The sequence below is a fragment of the Canis lupus genome, chromosome 26, assembly GCF_011100685.1.
Source record: "Canis lupus familiaris isolate Mischka breed German Shepherd chromosome 26, alternate assembly UU_Cfam_GSD_1.0, whole genome shotgun sequence".
Classification (NCBI taxonomy): domain Eukaryota; kingdom Metazoa; phylum Chordata; class Mammalia; order Carnivora; family Canidae; genus Canis; species Canis lupus.
Genome location: NC_049247.1, coordinates 16978503 through 17004457, shown reverse-complemented (window position 1 = coordinate 17004457; position 25955 = coordinate 16978503). Strand labels below are relative to the sequence as shown.

Genomic DNA, 25955 nt, shown 5'->3' with positions numbered 1-25955 from the left:
TTTTTGTTTTTTAAAGATTTTATTTACTCATGAGAGACCTAGAAAGAGAAAGGCAGAGACATAGGCAGAAGGGAGAAGCAGGCTCCCTGAGGGGAACCTGACGCAGGACTCCATCCTAGGACCCTGGGATCACGACCTGAGCCAAAGGCAGATGCTCAACTACTGAGCCACCCAAGGTGCCCCTCAGAAATGTATCTTTGTGATAAAAGAAGTGAAAATTGAAGTAGTGAAGTAAAACTAGTAGCAAACTAATTTCCTTAATTCTTGCTTTCACCTAAATGTGGGATAGCTGGATGAAGAACTGGACTCTTATTTGGACATAGATTCCTTGATGAAAATACAGTGTTCTTCATTGAGGCATAGCCAGTTGGGTTTCCTGTGGGTTCTGAATGATGCTTTCCAGTCTACATGCTGTCTGATTCCTACAATTTGGGTTTTTTAACAGTTCAGATGCTTTTTAATTGTTGTGAGTTGATTTCTATTACTGTAAGAGGGTTGGGTGAAGATGTATGATTTTTGTTGGCTATTACTGTGACATTGAATTTTAAAACGTGTCAAAGATGAAGAAAACAGCTAATATTTTACTGAGCATTTATGTGACAGGTATGGTGCTAAGTGCTTTACATAAAGTCTCATTGAATCCTTATATTAATTTGACAAGATAGATGTTGTTTTTCTCATTTTACGAGTGATGGAACTGGGCCCAGAAATGTTAAGTAGTCAAGTGTAATAAGTGATGGAGCTGGGATTCAAGTACTTTACTACTGCTGGCTGTTGAGAACAATAACAAAATTTCAAATCTGAACCAAATAAATTGATCTGGTAGTGAAGTCAGAGGGAATGAGAAGCTTTCTTATAAACCTGTTCTTGGTTCTTATAAACCTGTTCTTGGAATTTCTTTTCTTCAGCAGTGGTCTTCAGGCCTTTTATTGTGCATAAAACTCACCTGGAAAAGATTGGTTCTCTAGGTTTAGTTAGGATAGGGCCCAATACCCAAGCCTATTCAAGTGGCCTGCATGATACACTTTGAACAGACTCTTTCCTGACCTTTTTTTTTTTTTTTTAAGATTTTCTTTCTTCATGAGAGACACAGAGAGGCAGACACATAGGTAGAGGGAGAAGCAGACTCCCTGAGCCTGATGTGGGACTCGATCCTAGGACCCCAGGATCACTACCTGAGCCAAAGGCAGATATTCAACCACTGAGCCACCCAGATGCCCCTGTTCCTGGCTTTCTAGGTCATTAGTTCTTTTTTTTTTTTTTATTCATAGAGACACAGAGAGAGAGAGAGGCAGAGACACAGGCAGAGGGAGAAGCAGGCTCCACGCGGGGAGCCCGATGTGGGACTCGATCCAGGGTCTCCAGGATCACGCCCCTGGCTGCAGGCAGCGCCAAACCGCTGCGCCACCAGGGCTGCCCATAGGTCATTAGTTCTTAATTGCTAGTAGCATTTTCAGGGCTCATTCATTGATATGTTGTTTACCTTTTACAGATCTATTTGAAACTCTCCTAAAGTTCTCAGAGTTATTCCCTTTTGCTAAAAAGAAAAAAAATTCCCCTCCAATGTTTAATCTTGTGCTGTCCTTGATGGTTTACCACTACCTACTACTTAAATTTTCTCCATTTGCTTCCATGATTCATTTTTATGCTACCCTGCATAAAGAACATACACAATAAAACGTTTCTTGAATTTGAGTAGAACTGTTTGTGTTGCCTGCCTGCCAGCTACCCAACCAAGTATGTTCATATCTCCTCTGAGACCATAAGAATATATTATTTGCTTATTTAATTATCACATTTTATTTATTTGAAGCTGTGAAGACATGGAGAATATAATAAAATACAGGATTAAAGATTTGTGAATTGTGCTGGTTATTTCCCACCAGTCTTTCATGTTAAGAAAGAATAAAGAATAACTATGCTGTGTAAAACTAGATTCTAAAAGCCAAAACAAGGGACACCTGGGTGGCTCAGCAGTTGAGCCTTTGGCTCAGGGTGTGATCCCGGGATCCAGGATCAAGTCCCACATCGGGCTCCTTGCAGGGATCCTGCTTCTCCCTCTGCCTGTGTCTCTGCGCTCGCTCTCTCTCTCTCTCTCTCTCTCTCTCTCTCTCTCTGTTTCTCATGAATAAATAAATAAAATCTTTTAAAAAAAATAAATAAAAATAAAAGTCAAAACAAATTCTCAATTTAGGAACCCTTATGTTTGCCATCCCTTGGCTGAGCTTTGCTGGATTTCCTATATTACTTAAATTGACACCTGTCTCCCTTAGTCTTTCCATTGCTCAGAAAAAAAACAGTATACTCACTCATCTAATAAGTATGTCCCTGAAGAGTTTGACAAACTATAGAAGAGCATTAACAGTGAGAGAAAGGGGCACCTGGGTGGCTCAGTTGGTTAAGGGTCTACCTCTCGGGCTCAGGTCTTGATTCCAAGGTCCTGGGGTTGAGCCTTGAGTCAGGCTCTCTGCTCAGCGGGAGAGTCTGCTTCTCCCCTTCCCTCTGCCCCTTACTTCCTGCTTGTGCATGTGTGCTCTCTTGTTCATTCTCTCTCTCAAATAAAATCTTTAAAAAAGGGGCAGAGAGAGAACAAACTTCCAACTGCAGCTCATTACTGGCAAGATACTTGAGTTCTTTCCTGTCAGGAATCATAGACAAACAAACGTATAACAGGTTTGAAATAGATCTAAAAGAAAATCAAAAGGAAGATTTATTTTATATCCTCTCTCTCTAAATAGAAAGATAACTTTTTAAAAATATTTTATTTATTTCTTCATGAGAGATATAGAAAGAGAGGCAGAGACACAGGCAGAGGGAGGAGAAGCAGGCTCCATGTAGGTAGCCCCATGCAGGACCTGATCCTGATCCCAGGAATCCGGGATCACACCCTGAGCCAAAGGCAGACGCCCAACCGCTGAGCCACCCAGGTGGCCCGATAATTATTTAATATATATTTATCTATAATCCCTATATAAAGTTGGTATATGAAGGAAGAATGGAACTTCTATAACTGTAGGGTAACTACTATCTTTTTTAAGATAGGTGCTTTCCTGTGTTTTCTTCAATGGCAAAGGCAATTTGTTTGCTTATACCCCATCCTACTCTAGGAAGACAATGTCATCAAGTTAATGAGACTGCAGAGAGAATAAGAAATGCACTTTCTATGATTGTGTTGCCCTTCACACTAAAGCTGTATCATTGTAAAGTCAGACTAGTCGAGTAGAAACAAGTTCCATGCTGGTCCACAGTGTCATGATGCATCATGATGCGTGTTGATCACACAGTGGTGTGGCATGCAACATGTTATCCTTTGAGCTGTTCTTGCTGCCATCTCATAACCTGTCCTACCTTCAGAAAACAGCATATACAGGAACCAAATATAGGGCATGGTTATGTACATTGTAATATATATGGACAGGTTCCTTGATAATATTTAACCGTTTCATCAACTCTTTTTAAAATGTTCCATTTAGGGCACTCCGGGTGGCTCAGCGGTTTAGCGCCACCTTCAGCCCAGGGCGTGATCCTAGAGACCCTGGGTCGAGTGCCGGGTCGGACTCCCTACGTGGAGCCTGCTTCTCCCTCTGCCTCTGTCTCTGCCTCTCTCTCTCTGTCTCTCTCATGAATAAATAAAATCTTAAAAAAAAAAACAAAGCTATTTTAAAAAATAATAAATGAAACATTTTATTTTTTAACATTTTGTTTATTTCTTCATGAGAGAGGCAGAGACACAGGCAGAGGGAGAAGCAGGCTCCACGCAGGGAGCCCGACGTGGGTCAATCCCCGGTCTCCAGGATCACACCCTGGGCTGAAGGCGGCGCTCAACCGCTGAGCCACCCGGATGACCCTAAAATGTTTCATTTAGGGTGGTTCAACAGTTGAGCCTCTGCCTTTGGCTCAGGACCTGATCCTGAGGTCTAGGGATCAGATCCCTCATTGGGCTCCCTGTGAGGAGCCTGCTTCTCCGTCTGCCTATGGCTCTGCCTCTCTCTCTCTTTCTCATGAATAAATAAATAAAATTTTTAAAAAGTGTTCTACTTATAAATATTTAGCTTAGATCCAGTTCAACCATCTTCAGTTCCCCTCTTCATTGCATCTGCTTCTAATATTAGGATGATCAAAAACATGGTATTCTTAAAATACTAAGATAAATTAAGATTAAAAATTCCAATTTACCTTTCTTCTCCAGTTCTCCTAGTGCACTCCATTATCAGAATTCAAATGAGTGAAAAAGTGTAACTTAGTAAAAATGTCCTCAGCTCCATTTTGCTTCCTGAAATGCTTTATTTTTGCTCTGCCCTGTTCAAAAGGATTTCAGGCCATTTGCTAAAGTTTTCCAACTTGTGATAAGATGAGGTAAATTAAAATGGGGCCAAAGAAAAGAAAAAGTATGGGTGGAGACAGCCAAAAGTAATTCTAAAAATGCAAACCATATTGGCCAACACCTTTACTACTGATGGTCCACAAATCACACAATAAGCTTTCTAGCCGCCAACTTTCAGAAGAAAAAAAGAAATAAAAAAGCCAGCTGTTCAGATCACTTACAACTGTTCCTGGTCTTAAGATCATACAGACCTTTATCCTGAAGACCCCCTTCAAAATCAGATGTTGAAGAACATCTCGTGAAAATACATTTCAGCAAAAGTAATTTGGCCAAAATTAGAGGTACACTGCCAGCAGCAGAAAGTTGTGGTCCAGATTGCTACCTTATTCTGGTCTAACATTATATTTTGGAATATCTAGAGAAGTATATGGATTGTTCATTCTTCAAGTGATTATTCCTGAATATTGATCTCTTGATAAATGTTGGCAACAATCCAGACATGTACGCTGTTGCCAGCTGAATACAGAACTCTTTGTCTTATAGTGCTCAGAGCACATTTGTATTTTCATCAGAACTAAGGAATTTAAAAAGGCCTAATGATAAGTGCATATTTCCCCTTGTTCTGGGCAAGTAGTAGAAATTCCCACAGACCTAGGATTTTCCTCAGAAAATCATTTTTAATCTAGTCCAGTACATAAAGACATGAGTAATTGATTTCCTAAAGTTCTGTTCCTTGCAGCTGAAATCAGTTTTAGTGTAAAAAAATTTAGGGCAAATATAACCAGATTTCCACCTCAGCCAAAATAAAATACTATTGAAGCACTCAGAGAATGTTAAACCATTTCCTCATATAATGTCTGATATATTACTTATGAAATGCACATCAGAATGACCCAAAAAAAGCACATTTAGGATTTTCACTTACTAATTTAAATTTGAAGAATGTTGATCAGTTGTTGTTCTGACACTATAATTAACTGGCAGACTCAGTTGTCAGTTGAACCCTACGCAGCTCAAGATAAGCCATACCATCATGGGACACCTGGATGGCTAAGTGATTGAGCATCTGCCTTTAGCTCAGGTCATGATCCTGGGGTCCTGGGATCGAGTTCTGCATCAGACTCCCCACGGGGAGCCTGCTTCTCCCTCTGCCTATGTCTCTGCCTCTCTCTGTGTGTCTCTCATAAATAAAATATTTTTTTAAAATGCCATCTACTTATAAAAGGTTGCTTATCTTAATATTTCTCTGTAATAAGATGAGATATGTGCAATTCATCCAAAAATGTTACCAGATTAAGTTAACTCAAGGAGAAATGCTGTATAGTTATTTTTTTAATAAGAAATAGTATGTATTGATATAAAAAGGTGTCATTGGCATATTACTCAATGAAAAATTAATTTGTGAAATAATATATTAATCCTCATTTTTTGAAAAAGGCAGTTGTATACCAAATGCATTTATCTCTGGAGATAGGGATTATGGAAGTCTGTTATTTCGTATCTTTTCTTACTGTTTGAGTTTTTTCATAGTAGATATATTCCTTTTTTCAAAAAAAATAGTAGTTTGTTTTGGAAGGGGAGCTGTTATAACCAAGGCAGGGTTTATAGTGAGAACCTTCATTTCCTAACCGTATGGGGATAATAATAGAGCATCTTCATATTAGTTTGCTATAACTGCCATAACAAAGTAACATAGTCTGGCTAACTTAAAAAACAGGAATTTATTTTGGGAGGCCAGAACTCCAAGATCAATGGTTAAACAAAAGATAGTTGGTTTCATGCTGAAATAGCTTATAGATTGCTGTCTTCACATATAGATGGTACCCTTCACATGGACTTCTCACATGTATGCATGTGCCTGGGGTGGCTATCTGTCTCTGTCCTAATTACCTCCTCTTATAAAGATACCAGTCAAATTGGATTAGGGCCCACCCTATCTACTCCATTTTAATTTAATTACCTCTTTAAATGCTCTGTCTCAAATACAGTCAACATTCTAATTATAGTCATTCTGTGAATAAAAAGAAGTCTTGCCTGTAAAGCAGCTAGCATAATGCCTGACAGGATAAGCCCAATAAAGGTTAACTATTACCATTATTTTAACCCTTAGGAAGTTTTCAGTTGCTTAGTCAGAAAACCATCTCTTACCTGGATTCTTAGTAGTAAATTCTTTTATATATATATTATTTATTTATTTATTTATTTATTTATTCATGAGAGACACAGCATGAGAGAGAGAGGCAGAGACACAGGCAGAGGGAGAAGCAGGCTCCCCACAGGGAGCCCGATGTGGGACTAGATCCCAGGTCTCCAGGATCACAGCCCAGGCTGAAGGCAGCACTAAACCGCTGAGCCACCCGGGCTGCCCAGTAGTAGATTCTTCATGTTCTTCTCAAGCATTTATAATTAGAAATTTGTATGCCTCCTACAGCTTGACCCATAACTATTTCCTCTTCAGTCATAGTTGATGACAAGGCAACTAAAAATAGCAAATAATATGCTGTAATTTAGATGGCTTTTCCCACGATGGTAGGTGGTTGTCTGTGATGAAATAGCCACAGCTAAAGTCTTTTTATGAGTGTGTTTAAACATTGATTTCAGTAACCCAGACTTGCTGTTAAGGAAATAGCCAAGATAAAATTTGGCTGGAATGTCTAGTAATAACATTATGATGAATTGATGTGTGTTATTGTATAGTAATAATGATGAGATTGTGATGGGAGGGGGAGGGGGAGGTGAAAGTGTCTTTCATGAAGGTGGAACAAACTCTTCTAAGTCCAGCCAAGCAATTTCTGTAGAGTTAATATAAGATTACCAAGGCAGGCGGGATAAAGGCCCATAATTCTGCTCAGGAGACAGAGTCTTCAGCAAAGACATTATTTAAACAGCTTAAGTTAGCTGTTATTTGTGCAGAGTGGATAACTGTTACTGGACCTCAGTAGCAGTGGCCTGGAATCTGCTAAACCTGGGTTGTCCATTGATCTTGTTTTGTAAAGAATTTTCCTGTTTGAGTAAACATGTGGGGCCCCACAACCTCATTTAACCAGATTTCTGTTTTGTGTAGTAGTGACCTATGTTCTGATAATCAGGCAGTGCTTGATTTTAAGCTTATTTGAGACAGTAAGAAATTCAAAGTTAGCTTCAAATTATATAACATGCTTGCTTACTCTCTCCACTCCACCCCACTCAGTACCTCATTAGCCTATCTAAAGCTTTCATGTTCCTGCAACAGTTCTTATCAAACTAGGTTCTAAGAAAAACATTACAGCTAAAACTGGCTTTAAGTTAATCACAATCTACTGGTATTTGAAAAGATGATGAATCCTTGGCTTAAAACAGCCAGGATAGAGCTTTAAATAGTCCTTAGTTAATATATTGAACTGGAGTTAGATATCACCTGTAAGTCTATCTGACAGTACTCTCAGCAACCAGTTTCATTTACCCAGTTTAACACTCTGTTAAAGAGTGTTAAAGAGACAAAGGCTCTGTAACAGTTGTGCCTCGGGTCAAAGCAGAGCTGACCGGAACTTTGCAGTCCAGACATCAATATAATGCCTGCAGAAAGTATAGGAAAAGCTAACAGTGTGTAAATAACCAGCCCCAATGGTTGAGATGTGGGTTAATAATTTCTGTAAATGTACCATGCTATCTCCAAGATTCTGAGAAGCAGAGTAAGCATAACAAATGTTTGTTGTTGTTGTTGCTCCATTTGTAAGTGAACTTGAAAAATGTGATTTAAATTAATACAGGTCTTTTCCAAAACATGCCCACAGGGAAGAAGTGGTCTTCATATCCCCATGGCTCCAAATAGGTTCTCATGAATTAAATCACAAGTCTTAGAGTTTAATTTTCCACAAATGATTAGCTCTTCCACAAGAAATGTGAATTAAAGTTTAAAAACCATAGAAATGTTATAAACCATATACTGAAAACTAGGACAGATGTCTTAGCAAGAGAAATATTTGCAAAATGTTGTATCTAGTTTGTTGTGGAACTATTCAAAGTTGACAGAGTAGAATTTGTCCCAGAAGCCAGTCACTAAAGCAATGACTAGGACTGAGTGTGAGAATAACTAGTATACATTCTAATCTCTGTTAAAGTGTCTTCCTCTGATTACTGGAGAAATAGAAGTCCCCACTATTAGATATGAGAAGTTGGATGTTCTAAAATACAGGGTTTTTTTTTTCTCTCTCTCTCTCTCTCTCTTAATTATAAACTCCCAGGGAGGCCAACATATCAGAATCCTGACCATTCAGAAGAGGAATGTTAGCCATGTTTTAACGGGCATGCGTCTACCACATTTGTATAAATACCCATCCTTTGGTCTTACTGAAGAATTTGTCAACCATTAGGGTTGCCCTTCCAGTGCAACAGTTTGTTAAACAACTAATTAGCCAAGTTCATAGGGGACCAGGGTGAAGGGTACCTAACCAGTCAATACTCCATAGGCTTTTCTAAGCAGGTCACCAATTCTAACTGAAGACATAACCAATTGAGGCTTCTCCAGCACCTAGAGTCAAGCCATTACAGTAGAGGGTTAAATTTATTGGGGCTAGCAGATTTTGAGTCATAAAGGTAGGAAATTATGAAGTAAAGAGCATTATCAGTAGGACCTGAGCTTCATAGTTTGGTTGAGTCCTTTCCAGGAAAAATTCTGACCTCTCCAGGATAGCATCCTTTGCTTTCCTGAAGAAAGGGCTAAAATTCTACAATGTTCCAGTACCCCCAAGGACTTATAAACAGCATGAATAAGAAATGAAAGGAGGCCTCTCCTTCACTTCAAAATCTGCTCAGTTGGGACCTGAATATTTAAAAGAACTACCTAGAAGCACTTCTACTTCCAATTGAGATGGAGTAACAGGAACTGGACTTACCATCCCACCTGAAATAATGATTTCAGGAACACTGTTCATCAGACAACAAAGGTAGTAATCCTGAGAGATGATAAACTTTTTCTAGCTTTCTTAAGGTAGTACTCTCTGCCTCCAATCACCACTCCTCAAAAATTGAATTGATAATAACAGAGAGTAGAATGGTAGTACCAAAGGCTGGAGGGTTGGGGAGATTGATCAAAGGGTACAAACTCCGAGGTATAAGTTAATGTACATTGTGTGTGTATAGTTAATGTATTTGTGTACTTAAAATTTGTTTAGAGAGTAGATATCAGGTGTTCTGACCATGAGAAAAAAGGATAATTATGGGAGGCAATGGATATGCTAATTAGTTTTATTGTGGTAAGCATTTCACAGTATATACATATATCAAAACATCATGTTGTATACCGTAAATTTGTACAATTTTTATTAGTCAAAAATAAATTTAAGGGGATCCCTGGGTGACTCAGCGGTTTAGCGTCTGCCCAGGGCGTGATCCTGGAGTCCTGGGATCGAGTCCCACATCAGGCTCCCTGCATGGAGTCTGCTTCTCCCTCTGCCTGTGTCTCTGCCTCTCTCTCTCTCTCTTTCTCTGTGTGTGTCTCTCATGAATAAATAAATAAAATCTTTTTAAAATAAAAAATAAATTTAAGAAAAAGGGAAAATGTTAAAGACAATTTCTAGGTCATGGTGCAGGGAGAAACATCCCCTGCCTCAAGGAGACGGAGCTGAGAGCCCAGGAAGTCTGAGGTGCTAGAGTTAATAGGACAGAGTATAAAAGACAAAAACAAAAAACCCGAGATCTGCAGGTATATCCCTTGAGCATTCATCAGAGTATTGATCAGTGCATGCATGTGAGGAAATTACATAAAGCTAAGGAAAGAATAATGTGAACGGATTAGAAGAAGAGTACCTGCTCCTATCAGCCAAATTGGAAAGCCTTGTGGTTCACATGGCATTGGGTAGAGTACTCAGAAAGGTCTTGCCTCAGTTGGTAGAGAGTACCCTAAATTCAGCACTGCCTAATAAATTGTAAAAGCAATACCTGAACAAATACTACACCTAAGTAACTAACAATATTCCAAAACAAAGCTCAAGATGATTTATAGGAATTTTAAAATGTCAGACAACCAATGGGAATATAAAAATATAGAAACAAAGTAAAACTCACAATATCTCGCATACATGCAGAGGTGACAGGCAGCAAAAAAGGAAAACATGACCAATGACGAGGAAAATAACCAGAACCAATCCAGGACTGACACATATGTTGGAATTAACAGAGAAGTACATCAAAACTGATATTATAAATTCCAACTGTACAAAAAGTTAGGTAAATACATGGAAGATATTCCAAAATAGCCAAAATCAAGCCTCTGGAAGTGAAAACAAAAACAAACATACACTGAATGGGCACTCAGTGGCAGTCTCTGCTCAGACCCGATACTGCTTCCTCATGCATCTCACTCTGCTTCCTCCGTAACCATGTCTAACAAACCTGATATGGCTGAAATTGAGAAATTTAGTAAGTCAAAATTGAAGAAGATAGAAACGCAAGAGAAAAATCTGCCTTCAAAAGAAACAACTGAACATAGGAAGCAAGCAGACAAAACGTAATGAAGTATATACTGCCAGTATGCACTATACATTCCCCAAGCATTGTGTGTTTAATTTTACTGCCTTTAGCTATTTAACTTTATAAGAAGCGGAGAGTTTGGAATAAGTTTAAATGACTGCTGCTCCTTTTACATCAAAGTATTGAGGACTACTGACAACAAAGGCCACATACGTATCCTCCCATCTGCCTGTCTGGCTGGCAGGAAAGGAAGAGAACTTGCATGCTGGTGAAGAAGTTGGGTAGGACAACAATGAAATCTAGAGTAAAATCCAAGCTGTTCTAAGGTGCTGTAAAATGCTGCTTAATCAGAGTGTTATTTTTTTGTTGTTGTTAAATGATATTAATTATTGGAATGGAGTGTCTTTTTAATATGTAAATAAAAAGTTTCAAAACTTGAAAAAAGTACACTGGTTGGGGTTAACAGCAATTAGATATTATAGAAGAAAAGACTAATGAACTTTGAAAGCACAGTGACAGAAAATAATCCAAAATGAAATAGAGGAAAGAGAGGAATAAAAAGTTTTTAATAGAGTGTCTTTGACCTGTGAATATCAAAGAACAACCCCCGTGGGCTAATAATATGGGCAATCAGAATCTCTGCAAGAGAGAAGAAAGAGAAGGAAAGAAAAATTCTTGAATTAGTAGGCCAAAATTTTTCCAAAATTGAAGAAAACTGTAACCCACAGATTTAAGAAACTTTAAACCCATAGCACATAAAACATGAAGAAAACTACTCTGAGGCACATCAATAACCAAGTCACTCAAAACCAGTCATAAAAGAGAAAATCCAAAAAGGAGCCAGGCTGTGGGTGGGCAGAAGAACATGTTATATAGGAACAAAGAATAAGGATAAACACCAGATTTCTCATCAAAAATAATATAAGTGAGAAGACAGTGGAACAAGCGCTTTAAAGTACAGAAAGGAAAAAACCATCAACATAAAATTCTGTGTTGACAAATTCTTTTGGCAAAAAATCTTTCAAAAATGAAGGCAAATTAAGATGTTTTTAGATACACAAAACCATTTTGCCCTATAAGAAATGTGAAAGGAAGTACTTCAAGCAGATTAAAAATGGTACCAGCTAGAAATCTGGATCTACACAAAGAAATAAAGATCACCAGGAAAGTAACAATATTGCTAAGTATAAAAGGATTATTTTCTTATTATTTAAAAAATTTTAGAATATAATTGACCATGTATACAAAAATAACAGCATATTGTGGAGTTTATAGCATAACATGTAAAAGCAGAATGCATGGTAATAGTATAGAGGTACAGAGCAATAAATGTAAACTGTTGTCAGGTGTTTATACTATACATGAAGTACTATATAATGTAACTTTAAGTTATACTGTATTGGTAATTTAATGTAAACATTAAAGATGATTAATATAAAAGCTACAATGACCACTAAAATAAAAGAATGAGTTACAGATAATAAGACAACAAAAGAGATAAAAGAGAATCATTAAAAATATTAATCCTAGGGCACCTGGATGGCTCAGTCAGTTAAGTGGCTGACTCTTGATTTCAGCTCAGGTCATGATTTCAAGGTCATGGGATTGAGCCCTGTGTCAGGCTCCGTGCTCAGCAGAGTCTGCTTGAGGATTTCCCACCTTCTCCCCCATCCCCTCCTCCCGATTGTGTTCTCTTTCTCTCTAAAATTAATAAATTAACCTTTAAAAAAAGCAATTCTGTTAGTCCACAAGAAGTCAGGTAAAGGGGAACAACAAAGATAGGACAAATAGCAATATGATAGTCTCAGACCTGATCATAACAATTGAATGAAATTGGTCTAAACACTGCAATCAAAAGGCAGCAATTGTCAGATTGAATTAAAAAGCAAGATCCAATTACATGCAACTTACAAGGAGCACATTATAGACACAAAGCCAGAAAAAGATTTAAAAGATTGGGAAAAGATTATATTATACTATATTCATCAAAAGAAAGCTGGAGTAACTATATTAATACTAGACAAAGCAGCTTTCAGAGCAAGGAACATTATTACACAAGGTTATTTCATAATGATAAAGGGGTCGATTAATCAACAAGACATAATAATCCTAAATGTTTATGCATCTCAGATCTTCAAAATACATGGGGCAAAAACTGATACAGACTTCAAGGAGAAATAAAACAAAACAAAACAAAAAAGAAATAAAACAAATTCACAAATATAGCTGAAGATTTCTAACCCTTCTCTTAGTACTTGATAAAACAAATTGTCAGATAATCAGTAAAGATATAGTGGGTTGGGGACACCTGGGTGGCTCAGCAGTTTAGCGCCTGCCTTCGGCCCAGGGCATGATCCTAGGGTCCCGGGATCGAGTCCCGCATCAGGCTCCTTGCATGGAGCCTGCTTCTTCCTCTGCCTGTATCTCTGCATCTCTCTGTGTCTCTCATGAGTAGATAATGAAATCTTAAAAAAAAAAAAAAAACTATAAGATATAGTGGGTTGAATAATATTCTCAACCGACTTGACCTGATTGACATTCATAGAACACGTCATTCAACAGGAGAATATGCATTCTTCTCAAGTGCACATGGAATATTTACCAAGATAGAGTGTATTTGGGGATATAAAACAAGTCTCAATAAGTGTATATAAGGCATAAAAAGTATGATCTCTGTTGGTTAGCTGGGGATACAGTAACAAAATAGCACATTTTGGATGTCTTAAATAATAGAAATTTATTTTTTCACAGTTCAGGAGGCTGGAAATCCAAGGTCAGGGTACCAGCAAGGTTGGGTTTTGGGTCCATCCCAAAGACCCAGTCACCAAATACCATCATACTGGGAGTAGGGCTTCAACCAATGAACTTTTGGGGGAGGTTGGGGGGGAGGGTAGCAGACACATTCAGTCCCTAACAGATCACAATTGAATCAAATTAGAAATCAATAACAGAAAGAGATGCAGAAGATTCCCAGATATGTGGAAACAAAAATAACACTACCATACATCCAAAAAGAAGTCAAGTAGGAAAATAAAGCACTTTGAATTAAAAGAAAGTGAAAACACTCAATTTATGAGATGCAACAAAAGCAATGCTTGGGGGGAATTAACTTCTCTAAATGCCTAGGTTGGAATAGAAGAAAAAAGGTATCAACAATCTAAACTTTAACCTTAATAAACAACCTGGGAGGAGAGCAAATTAAATCCAATTTAATAAACAGGCAAAAGGTAAGAAGAATGATCAAAGCCAAAATAAGTGAAATATTTTCTCTAGGGGTAGAGAAAAATGAGTGAAACTAAAAGCTGATTTTTAAAGACCAGTAAAAGTAGTAAACCTCTGGCCAGACTAATCAGAAAAAAGAGAAGACATAAAACCAGTATCAGGAATGAGAGAGGTGATATTACTAGAGCTTACAGATACTAAAAGGATAATAAACGACCCCTATCAACAACTTTATACCAGTAAATTTGGTGACTTAGATGAAATGGACCAATTCTTTGAAAGACACAATCTGAAAGACACGATCTGGTAAAGCTCACTAAAGAAGAAATCAATAGCCTGAATAGCCCTATATTTATTAAAGGAATTTAAGACTGTCAGACTGTTTTCCAAAGTGTTTGCACCACTTTACATTCCCTCCAGCAATGTCCTTGATTATTATCTGATTTTCTAGTTACAGCCATCCTCATGAATATGAAGAAGGTGCTTATCTCATTCTGTTTGGATTTGTATTTTCCTGATGACTAATGATGTGAAACATCTTTTTGTGTACTTATTGGTCTTTTGCATATCTTTCATTTGCATATCTTCTTTGGAGAAGTATTTATTCAGATCCTTTGCTTATTGTTTAATAGAGTTGTCTTTTTATTATTGAATTGTAGGAGTTGTTTTATGTTCTTAATGCAAGGCCCTTATCAGACATATATAATAGATATTTTTCTCTCATCCTATGAGTTGGGGCTTTTTGATTATGTCCTTTGAAGCACGAGGTTTTTATGTTGAAGTCCAATTTATCGTTTTTTTGGCTTGTGTTTTTGGCATCACATATAAGAATCCACTTTCAAATCCAAGATTGTGAAGATTTATTCCTGTGTTTCATCTAAGAATTTTATAGTTTATTCAAATTATTCAAATTAATTAAAATTAAATGTAGAATTCAGTTCCTCATTATACTCTCACATATTAAATGCTCATGTGGCTAATCTCTACCCAGTGCAGATACAGAATGTTTCCATCATTGCAGGAAGTTCTTTGGGACACAAACACTTTAACATAGTTGAAGATGAGCTAAGAACTTGAACAGTTAGTTAACAAAAAAAGAAAGAAATGAGAACTCAATGTACACAAAATTGTTTAGTAGTTAAAGAAGCAAAATTAGAAAAGAGATGGGATTGTTAGTTCCTCAGATGGACAATGGACTACTTCCTTCAGGTCTTGACTTAGAAATCATGCCAGTGTGGCTATTCCAACCCACCCTATTTAAAATTTCAAACTTAGTCTTTTCATTTCCTACATTTTCTCATTAGCTGTAACCATTAATATACATTTAACTTACTTGTCTATTGTTGGTATCCGCCCTCTTTGAATGTACAATCCATGAAAGCCTGTTTTATGCACTATTTGTTGTAATCTCCACTATGTAGAACAGCCCTATATATAGCAGAAACTCAAGAATATGTTAAATGAAACCTGATAAGGTATAGAGAAAAAATGCTCTCATACACTGCTATGAGAGAGTAAATTGGTATAACTTTGTTGAAAGCAGTTATGTAGTATGTTAAAGTCTCAAAAATTGTGCTTGCCTTGTGACCCAACACTTCTCTTTCTAGGTATTTATCATATGGAAGTAATTAAGGATGTGCACAGAGATATGGTTGTTAGATTCAGCCACAATGGAATGCTTTTATCTGCAGTCAGGAGAACTCTTGAACTGACATATTAGAAGGAATGTAGATTGTTTTTCAAAATGTGGCAACAAGAACTGTTTAAAGAGCCTTTCCAATCTTTTGTAATGCCTTAGCATGTTAAAATATTGTCTCATTACTGACTTTTCAAACATACTTCTTTCTTAAGCAGAATTAAACTTGCCTATACAATTTTTTCCACAGGTCCCTTAATATGGACTTTGAAAATCAAGATAAGGAAAAAGACAATAGCAGTTCTTCTGGGTCTTTCAATGGCAACAGCACCAATAATAGTAAGACATTTTATGTCAATTAACCTTCATACATGTAGTGGTCTTAATTAGATTCTTTCTATAACCCCAGTTAATTTACTGGGTTTAAGGATTTATGCTTGGTTATAATAATAAAATCTAATCTATATGGTATAATTTGTAAAAATTCTTAATGTTCTGAATCTAAACCACTGATTTCTTGTGTACTGCAGGTGTCTGCCTGCTTATGACTTCATTTAAATTCTTTGATGTTGATTATTTTGTAATAATCATTGATCACAAATTCATTCAGGGACTTTTTTTTTTTTTAAGATTTTATTTATTTATTCATGAGAGGCAGAGACATAGGCAGAGAGAGAAGCAGGCTCCATGTGATATGGGACTTGATCCTGGGACTCCAGGAACATGCCCTGGGCCACAGGCAGGTGCTCAACAGCTGAGCCACCCAGGCGTCCCCATTCAGGGACTCTTGAAGAGAGTTACATGAAGTACTTGTAAAACTATTATGACAACCTCTTCTGATATTAAAGATTTTATAAGAGTACTTGCTTTATAAGAAATAGAAGTGTGCTAAATGGCAAATGTTTCACAACATTGCTTATAATGGCCAAAAAGTAGAAACACAACTCAGAAATCAATAAATTAAAAAAAAAGAAAGAAATCAATAAATTAGTTGATGGATAAACAAAATATGGCATATCCATACAACGGAATACTATTCAGCATTAAAGAGAATGAAAAAAAAATAAATTAAAAAAATAAATAAAGAGAATGAAGTACTGATACATGTACATGCTACAACATGTATGAACCTCAAAACATAATGTTAAGAAGCCAGACAGGAAAGACTACATATTGTATGAGTCCACTTATATGAAATTTCCAAAACGGCAAATATGGAGAGACATACAGTGGAGTTTTAGTTGCCTGGCAAGTGTGGGACACTTAAGATGGGTGAATTAAAAAAAAATAAAAATAAATAAAAAAAAAAAAAGATGGGTGAATTTTGCGATATGTAAATTGTGCTTCAGTTATAGTTATAGAAAATTGATGATGCTTATTATAAAGGGAATTGAATTATAAATAAGGAGACTTGATTTGATAATCAAGAGCATGATACTAGGTTCCTGCCATGCAATTTATTAGATATATATTTTTTAGATAATCTTTTCGATATTTTGAAAGCTGCAAAAGCATGAGAGCTGGTACCCAAGCTGTTACTAGGCAGTGTGGCCAAAACACTTTGTAAGGGGTTAATAAAGTCCTAAGACAGAGATACCAAATACCACTTCCTGTCCCTGGAACAGGAACTTTTTCTCACAGACCTTTAACATAGCCTCAGAGTCCTTCTGAAAAAGCATCTGCTATCCATAGGTCAGAGTAAGCACTAGAGATTAATTCATTTGTCATCATCCATGTACAAAGAGAATAAAGAGAGAGGCAGTTCAGGGTGAGCCTTCATGGGCCAATTTAATAAGGGACTTCTGTCCCAGAGAAGGTGAGTTAAACCGTGAACTCTCGTATTGCTGGAGAAGTCATTCTGGGTGGTAAGAGCATATGATATTAGGCACTGAGGAGAGAATGAGCATGACTTATAGGAAGTGTCAAGTCACCACCTACCAGAGAGGAAATACTGAGGATCCAATATAAAGTCAGAATACTGATGGGAGAATTTTAGAAGTTAAATCAAAAAGAGATTACTTTCAGTCCCCATCAGCCAAATTCTACTTGCCTAATTTTCACCGAATTAAATGTGTTTGTTGTTCACAGGAGTGTAAAGTAGGCATTACAAATACAGTAAGTAGAATCATTTAAATATGAGTTTTTCCTTAAACTTACAACACAGATCCTTGTATGAGGATAAATACCATACCAGTAACTTGTGAGGAACCAGGTAAAACCCAGTGTCAATACCCGATCTTCAGGTTAAATGATTACATAGCACTTATCTTCTATCAACTTTTTAAGCCAAATCATTTTATACAATTGAAACTCTTTTACAAGTCCTGTGTTACATAGCATATATGCAGATGATGTATTTAAACCATATTATAAATCCATTGTACATTGAATCACAGAAATCTAAAAGAAATAGACAAAATGTGTCTGAGTACGATTTTATCTTCAAATAAATGGTTAGATCATTCCACACAGTGGACGGAAGTTACCTGGTGACATCAATTTTCATTTCTTACCACTAACATCTAAGGAGTAGTAGATGTTTTTGTTTTTTTTTTTAAGATTTTATTTATTTATTCATGAGAGACACACAGAGAGAGGCAGAAGACATAGGCAGAGGGAGAAGCACGCTCCCCGAGGGGAGCCGAATGAGGGACTTGATCCCAGGATCCTAGGATCACTCCCTGAGCAGAAGTCAAAAGCTCAACCACTGAGTCACCCAGGCGCCCCTAGATGCTTATTTAAATGGTGGTTTTCCTAAATCTGCCTCCCATGTTGTGCTGAATTATCTTCACAGAAATATTTTCTCAGTGCCTCATCTGGGCCATGAATACCAGAAAGGATAGACACAGATTAGGAGAGAATGCAGTCCACTTCCACATAATCAGGAAAAACACAATGAAAGAAATGGCTGTTGCAGCGTGGAAGGCCAGTACTTGATCATAGAGCACAACACCATTCCATATTGAAGGGACAGCATGGACAACAGGGTATATTTTTCAAAATTAAGGAAATAATAACCAGAAAGATGAACAGAGAAACACAAGAGATTGTGTAAGTGCTAAAGAGCTTGAAGACCTGAATGTTAACGATGTAGAAGAATTAGGGAGAAGCTCTCAGGAAAGGAAGGTATGAATTTAGTGTTCAGATTTTGGGAAGAGTGTTACGAATTGACTATAGAAGAAAGTGTAGATAGGTAGAGGTTGCTCTTAAAGGTTGCAAAATTTTTTTTAAAAAATTTTTTAAAGATTTTTTTTGAGAGGGAATGTATGCGCATACATAGGCACACAAGCCGAGGAAGAGGGAGAAGCAGACTCCCTGCTGATGGTGAGGCTTGATCCCAGGGCCCTAAGATCATGACTTGAACCAAAGGCAGATGCTTAACCAACTGAGCCACCCCAGCACCCTGCAAAATTTTTTAAAAAATTAAAAAATAAAGCTTGCAGTTGCTTACTCACAAAATAAATAAGAATCAAGGAATTTGTGAAATATACACAAAAATGAGTGACATATGGTTACCTAAACAGTGTGAATGTTGCTCACAATGTTGAACAAAAGAACCCAGACACACAAAAAATATGTGCTACTTAATTCAGTGTATGTAATAAGCTCAAAAAATAGGCAAAATAAATATTAGTATTTTATGATGTGCACTTGGGTAGAAAACCTATAAAATAGAGCAAAGAAGATAAAATAGAGCAAGCAAAGAAGAAAGTATCATAAAAGCCAGGATAGTAGTTCCCTTTGTGGAAAAGACTAGGGACTGAGAGGGTCACAAGAATGACTTGTGGGCTTGGCAAGCTTCTGTTTCCTGACTGGATGGTATTAGCCATGTGATGATTGAACTCTACATTTTTGTTTTATGAACTTTGCTATATGCGTGTTATGTTTTACAATGAAAAGGGCTAGAAAGAAAGTGGGAAAGAGGGAATGTCCTCCAGGTCCTCTCTGATTTTCCCTAACCTTATTCTAAATCCAGTCTCATGCCTACATCTGCCCCAAGAAACTTGCATAGAGACTTTTCCTCCTGGTACACCAGTCTTTATTTAATCAGTATTAAGTAGGTTAAAAAAGGACAACTCCCTTCCTTACCCCCATTATCTGACACCTTGAAGTCCTTTACCAAGCTTCCTGTGGAATTTATCTGAACTGTGAAGAGTATACAGTTTTTTTCAAGCCGTCATGTTACCTACTGTGTAATAGGTGCTAGTAAATAGTGAAAAGCCTGCTTCTTTAATGGAGGTGCAAAATCAGTAAATTTCTTAATTATCAATAATATGGTAGTGTATTGTTCAGTATCTATTTCATGACCATATATTTAGCCTATAGCCTTGTTCACTAATTGCTAAAAATAATTTCTCTGTACTAATTTTTTCCGTCACCATGCCTCTTTCTCTCTTTTTTTCTTTTTCTTTTTCTTTTTCTTCCTTTTTCTTTTTTTTTCTTTTTTTTCTTTTTTTGAGACTGCCCTCGATCTCTGTGTTCCACTAGCTTCTTGCCACTGTTCAAAAGTGCCTGCCTTATCCCTAGGTCTGCCTTGAAGAGAAAATCATCCTATTTCTTTTTTCTTTTTCTTTTTTCTTTCTTTTTTTTTTTTTAAGATTTTATTTATCCATGAGAAACACAGAGAGAGAGAAAGGCATAGACACAGGCAGAGGGAGAAGCAGGCTCCATGCAGGGAGCCCGTCATGGGACTCAGTCCCGGACTCCAGGATCACACCCTGGGCTGAAGGCAGGCACCAAACCGCTGAGCCACCCAGGCGTCCCTCATCCCTATTTCTTATGTTAATTTTAGCTTTAAAGGTAATGCCAGTTGCATTGGAGTAACTCCTCAATTATGAGGGCTCTGTTTTGCTATGCTCTGTTTTGTTTTGAAGTCACTGAAATGTGGCTGAAATTTCTGACTAATCAGCTCCATCCCCTTCAGAACCATTATCTCCAGACCTTTAGAAAGTACAGTATTGAAATTGTATACATTTTTTTAGTTAACATACTGTCAGCAACTAAAGGAACTTCCCTTGCCCTCTGACGCTGATGTTTGGTAAACTCCCTTGGGGCATTCTTTTATAAAACTAATGGAAGCAGTGTCTCATACCTCCACAGTTTAAAATCTGTGCTTTCGGGATCCCTGGGTGGCGCAGCGGTTTGGTGCCTGCCTTTGGCCCAGGGCGCGATCCTGGAGACCCGGGATCGAATCCCACATCGGGCTCCCGGTGCGTGGAGCCTGCTTCTCTCTCTGCCTGTGTCTCTGCCCCTCTCTCTCTCACTGTGTGACTATCATAAATAAATAAATAAAATTTAAAAAAAAAAAAAAATCTGTGCTTTCAAAAAAAAAAAATCTGTACATTGTCTTTCTAGAAAAGCTCTTTGTATTCAGTTTTGATTGCAGATTGAACTTCTAAAATTTAGATTTTTATAAACAAATACTTCTTTCATACCTGACTTACTAATCAGTCTTTGTTCTAGCCAGCCATTTAAATTTTCTGTCCATATTTTAAACCAATATAATTAATCTGTAGACTATATGATGTTTTGTTTTACAAAAGAGGAGGGTACAAGTGTGTGTTTTAAGATTTGTTTTTCCTCATATAAAAATTATTTGAGAAACCATTATTTTCTGTTGGGAAAGGCACCTGAAATGTAGTTTCCTCTAGTAGTTCTTTGACCAAGTGTAGAGTACTCAGATAAAACAACTAGGTGAATTTCATATAGAGTTTTGTCTCATAAATGTCCATAATACACTTTAAGATTGTATGCGTGCACAGGATCCAGGGGCCAAGTTTAACTGCAGTTCTGGTCAGCCATCTTAGAGAACATGTCTATCTTGAAACATAGGTCACTCTTCCTAAATTGAAATGCCCTATTCCTTGGGTGAATTATTTGACTTTTCTGCCTAGCCAGTGAGAAGCAATTTTGTTTTGTAGAAATATTTAATATTTAACAAAAATACCTAAATAGCTTTCTTGGGACAGGTAAATTTAAATACCAAAGAGCAGTTTTTATTATTATTATTATTTTTTTTTTTTTTTACTGGAGTTCAATTTGCCAACATATAGCATATGTTGCTCCTCCCACCAAGTCCCCCCCCCCCCCCCCCGCCCCAAAGAGCAGTTTTTAAGCATTAGTTGATGATTGCAACCTTTTCTGCCTAGTTATGTTCATCCTGGTCACATTATATCTTATTCATAGCCTTAATTTACTGAAAAGAAACATTTACTTCTGGCATTTCTTTATAATAGCTCATATGAATGTTTTTTCTTTGATTCCTCTCAAGAACTTTGTATCTCAGCAGGTTCTTGTGGAAGTAGATCGTACACAGATTAGTAATTTTTTCTTTTAATTCAGTGGTTATCAGATTGTGCCATGTTTCTCTTCTCTACCAGATACTTTATTATTAATGCTTCTCAACTCTGTATGTACAAGAAAATTTCAGGAGTTTTTAACGGGCCCTACTAACCCCCAGAGATTTCAGTTTCATTGATCTGGGGTTGGGCCTGGGCATTGTAATTGTTAAAGCTCTCCAGGTGATTCTGATGAATAACCACGAACTGAAAACCACTGTGCTAAATATTACTGTATCCCAAGTAATTGTTTTCTCCCATTTATCTCTTATTGGTTCCCATAAAATAATTTTTCTGATTTTTGGTTTTCAGGTGTCTTGTTCCCTCCACTCCCCAGCCCAGAGGTGTGATCCTCAGTGACAGTGGAGAAGAGTGAACATGAATAAATCTGTAGATGATGATAAGTTATTTTACTTAGTATATTTAAACCACCTCTTTTACCAAACCTGCACATGAGACTGCAAATGTACTCAAATTGACTAATGTGAATTTTTACTACCGGTTGTTGTTCCAGGTTTTCTGTTTTTGTTTATTTTTGATGGTCTTTTTTTTTTTTTTGGTGCCTTGTCAACCAGATTGTTAGCAGCAGGAAGTGGTAGTTCAGTTCAAAAGTATTTCTTGAGCACCTGCTATAATGAAAGCACCATGAAGAGAGCAAGAAGTTCATAATCTCAGTGGGAAGGAAAGAATCAAAGGACCTAGATGATCTATGTCTTATGTACTAACCCCTGCAACTGTTAATGTCTCTGAAGTAGGGACATAGCACCTGTTATTTAAGTCATTAATAGGTCCCTTTTTCTCTTTCAGGTATCCAAACTATTGACTCTACCCAGGCGCTGTTCCTTCCAATTGGAGCATCTGTCTCTCTCCTAGTAATGTTCTTCTTCTTTGACTCAGTTCAAGTAGTTTTTACAATATGTACAGCAGGTAAGTGAGTTTCTTCTCTATTCTTAAACATTAACCTTACAGGAAATTTTTTCACCTCTTCTTAATCATCATTCAAAACTTAATATTTATATACCCTGCTATGCAAGTTTTTCTTCTTAAGTCTGATTTTTACTCCCTACACTTCTCTTTGAACCACTGGATGATACACATATCATCAGTTTGGGACTGCCAGCATAGCCTGAATAAAAGGCCAGGGGTTTGAAAACTTGTGAGCTTTATGACACCATAGTAGGACCATTTTGACTGTGGCTCCTTGTCTGGAAGATTACCAGAAGGTCCAATGTGGCAGAGAGCAGTCATTGGCAACCCCCACTGATGTTTCTGTAGATAGACACAGTGATAATCAGTAATTGAACGGTCAGCCCTCTGATCAGTTTTTAAGTCAAGAGGTAATAGAGTGTATAAAACGTCAGCAAAATGCTGGACATGTCAGATCATACCCTGGCCTGCTGTTTCTCTTTTCGTGTTAAGATAGAAGAGAATGAGAACCCCTAGATGTCTCTGCTTTCCCCTACTTCAAATCAGGTACTTCTTCTCAAGACTTTATCTGTACAATGCTGACAGAAGACATTTTTCTTCTCTGGTTAACTAATTGTATCTGTTGAGAAAAGTTTTCTGGGCAGTAAGTGTTTCCATAAGTCATGCCATTTTTCCTATAGTTCAAACTAAACAAAAGTTAACTATATATTTTCTTTCTCTAGTTCTTGCAACAATAGCTTTTGCTTTCCTCCTCCTCCCGATGTGCCAGTATTTAACAAGACCCTGTTCACCTCAGAATAAGTAAGGACTTGGGATTTTCCTCTAAATTATGAATTTGTGTATGTTTTTATCTTATACTTGATAGCATTGTTAGAAGTCTAAATTTCTGGTATTGACTGAGCACACAAATACCAGAAGACTGGGAAGGGAGATGTTTGATCTTTAAGACTGGAAGATGGTATTTCTTTTTGCACCTTTTCATAGCAGAGGAAATGTAAACAAACTTAGGCAGTCTGAGTTGTTGAAATATGCTTCCTGCTTAGATTATTGAAAGATAAACAGTTTTGTTTTGAAGCACTGCTTTCATTCCTTTACTAGGGAGCTAATGGGATATGAAAATAGTGGTTGACTGAAACATTTTTGCCTTTCATCTTTGGTGACCTAGAGTATATACTAGCCACTATGGTCTAAACCCCGTGTATACACTTTTTACAACTTAACTCCTAAAGCCACTGCTCCATGGAAACAAAATGCTGTGCTAACAGAGATGCCATATGCACTTAGGAAACCAGGTACTTGGGGCAGCTGATTTTCCCAAGAATTCGTGATAACCAGATAGTTACTGTCATTTTATAAATATGTATTCATCATTGCCCAGTGGATTGAAGGTCAATACTTCATTTTGTTTTCCTCATAAGAACAGAATTTCCTGTATCATGTACTTTAACTCTCCAAAGATTGGCATTGTAACTTTTTTGTGTGTGTGTGTGTTGTAACTTTAAACTTCTAAACACCCATGTTGATAATTTTGGATAAAAAAGTATAGTATCAGATGGGTGCAGAAGTATAATTAATTCCTCTGCATATCTGTAGCTTACTCAAAGGAGGTTTGGATATTTTCAAATTCCAGATGTCTGGGTATAGCCTGCTTTTCTAATCTGACCATCATGAGCTCTGGGCATGAAGGACCAAGGGAGATTTTGGTTATTGAAATATGATATATTGCTATATTAGTCCAATAAATGTGTGTTTTCCAGGATTTCCTTTGGTTGCTGTGGGCGTTTCACTGCTGCTGAATTATTATCATTCTCTCTGTCTGTCATGCTCGTCCTTATCTGGGTTCTCACTGGCCATTGGCTTCTCATGGATGGTGAGTAACATATGAAAAGTTGAAGTTTTAATATAGTTTATATAATTAAATTTGTCCTTCCTTCCTTTGCTTTCTGTGTTTTAGTAATATTTCCTCTGGTTGGGCAGCCTGGGTGGCTCAATGGTTTAGCACCGCCTTCAGCCCAGGGCATGATCCTGGAGACCCAGGATCGAGTCCCATGTTGGGCTCCCTGCATGGAGCCTGCTTCTTCCTCTGCCTGTGTCTCTGTCTGTCTGTCTCTCTCTCTGTCTCTCATGAATAAATAAAATCTTTAAAATATATGTATATGTATATATACATATACTCTGATTACCATGAATATTAGATATTCTTAGGTGGTGTTAATATTGTTGAGTTTTTTATTATTTTTACCCACATTTTTAAGATATTTTTGAATAACAGCTTTTTGAGGTATGATTCACGGTATACCATATAATTTACCTACTTAAAGTGTAAAATTCAGTGAGAGAGTTGTGCAGCCATCACTACAGTCAATTTTGGAGCATTGTCATCATCTACCCTCCAAACCCCATACCCAGCAGTCACTCCTCATTACCCACCTGAGCCCCAAGCATCCACTAGTCTCCTTTCTCTCTCTGTGGATCTGCCTCTTCTGGACATTGCACATAAATAAAATATACATTATGTGGCTGTGTGGCTGTCTCCTTTCACTTAGCATGATATTTTCAAGGTTCATTCACGCTGTAACCTCAATTGGTACTTCATTTCTTTTCTGGCCAATTACTGTTTGTTTGCATAGATATGCCAGTTTTATTTACCCATTCATCAGTTGTTGCCACTTTTTTGGCTATTATGAATAATGCTGCTATGAACATTCATGTACATGTTTTTATGTAGATTTTACTGTTACATAAATGGAATAATACTGTTACATATATTACATACAAATATATGTGTGGAATATATTATATATATGTTATATACAATAGACTTTTTATGTAATGATATGTCTGTATCGTTAACATAAAGGTGAAGCATATCCTTTTTAAAAATTCCAGAGCAGGGATCCCTGGGTGGCGCAGCGGTTTGGCGCCTGCCTTTGGCCCGGGGCACGATCCTGGAGACCCGGGATCGAATCCCACGTCGGGCTCCCGGTGCATGGAGCCTGCTTCTCCCTCTGCCTGTGTCTCTGCCTCTCTCTCTCTCTCTCTGTGACTATCATAAATA

General features: G+C 37.3%; 2 protein-coding genes across 5 annotated transcripts in view; both read left to right on the top strand.

Moving 5' to 3' along the window:
* Window positions 1-25955, top strand: part of SPPL3 (signal peptide peptidase like 3) — a 139987-nt gene that overhangs the window by 100546 nt on the left and 13486 nt on the right. For 2 of the 4 annotated variants that reach the window (XM_038575335.1, XM_038575337.1), the window contains 4 exons: window positions 15883-15971; window positions 22778-22897; window positions 23620-23698; window positions 24655-24767. In XM_038575335.1, coding sequence (XP_038431263.1) covers window positions 15883-15971; window positions 22778-22897; window positions 23620-23698; window positions 24655-24767 — 401 coding nt within the window. Of the gene's footprint in view, window positions 1-8988; window positions 9250-15882; window positions 15972-22282; window positions 22371-22777; window positions 22898-23619; window positions 23699-24654; window positions 24768-25955 lie in introns of those variants that run through there. The other 2 variants (XM_038575336.1, XM_038575338.1) reach the window with 2 other exon arrangements.
* LOC119866177 (thymosin beta-4-like) lies at window positions 10537-11168 on the top strand. The gene has a single exon (XM_038575339.1). It carries the CDS (start codon window positions 10684-10686, stop codon window positions 10813-10815), a length of 132 nt encoding a protein of 43 aa, XP_038431267.1. The 5' UTR covers window positions 10537-10683; the 3' UTR covers window positions 10816-11168.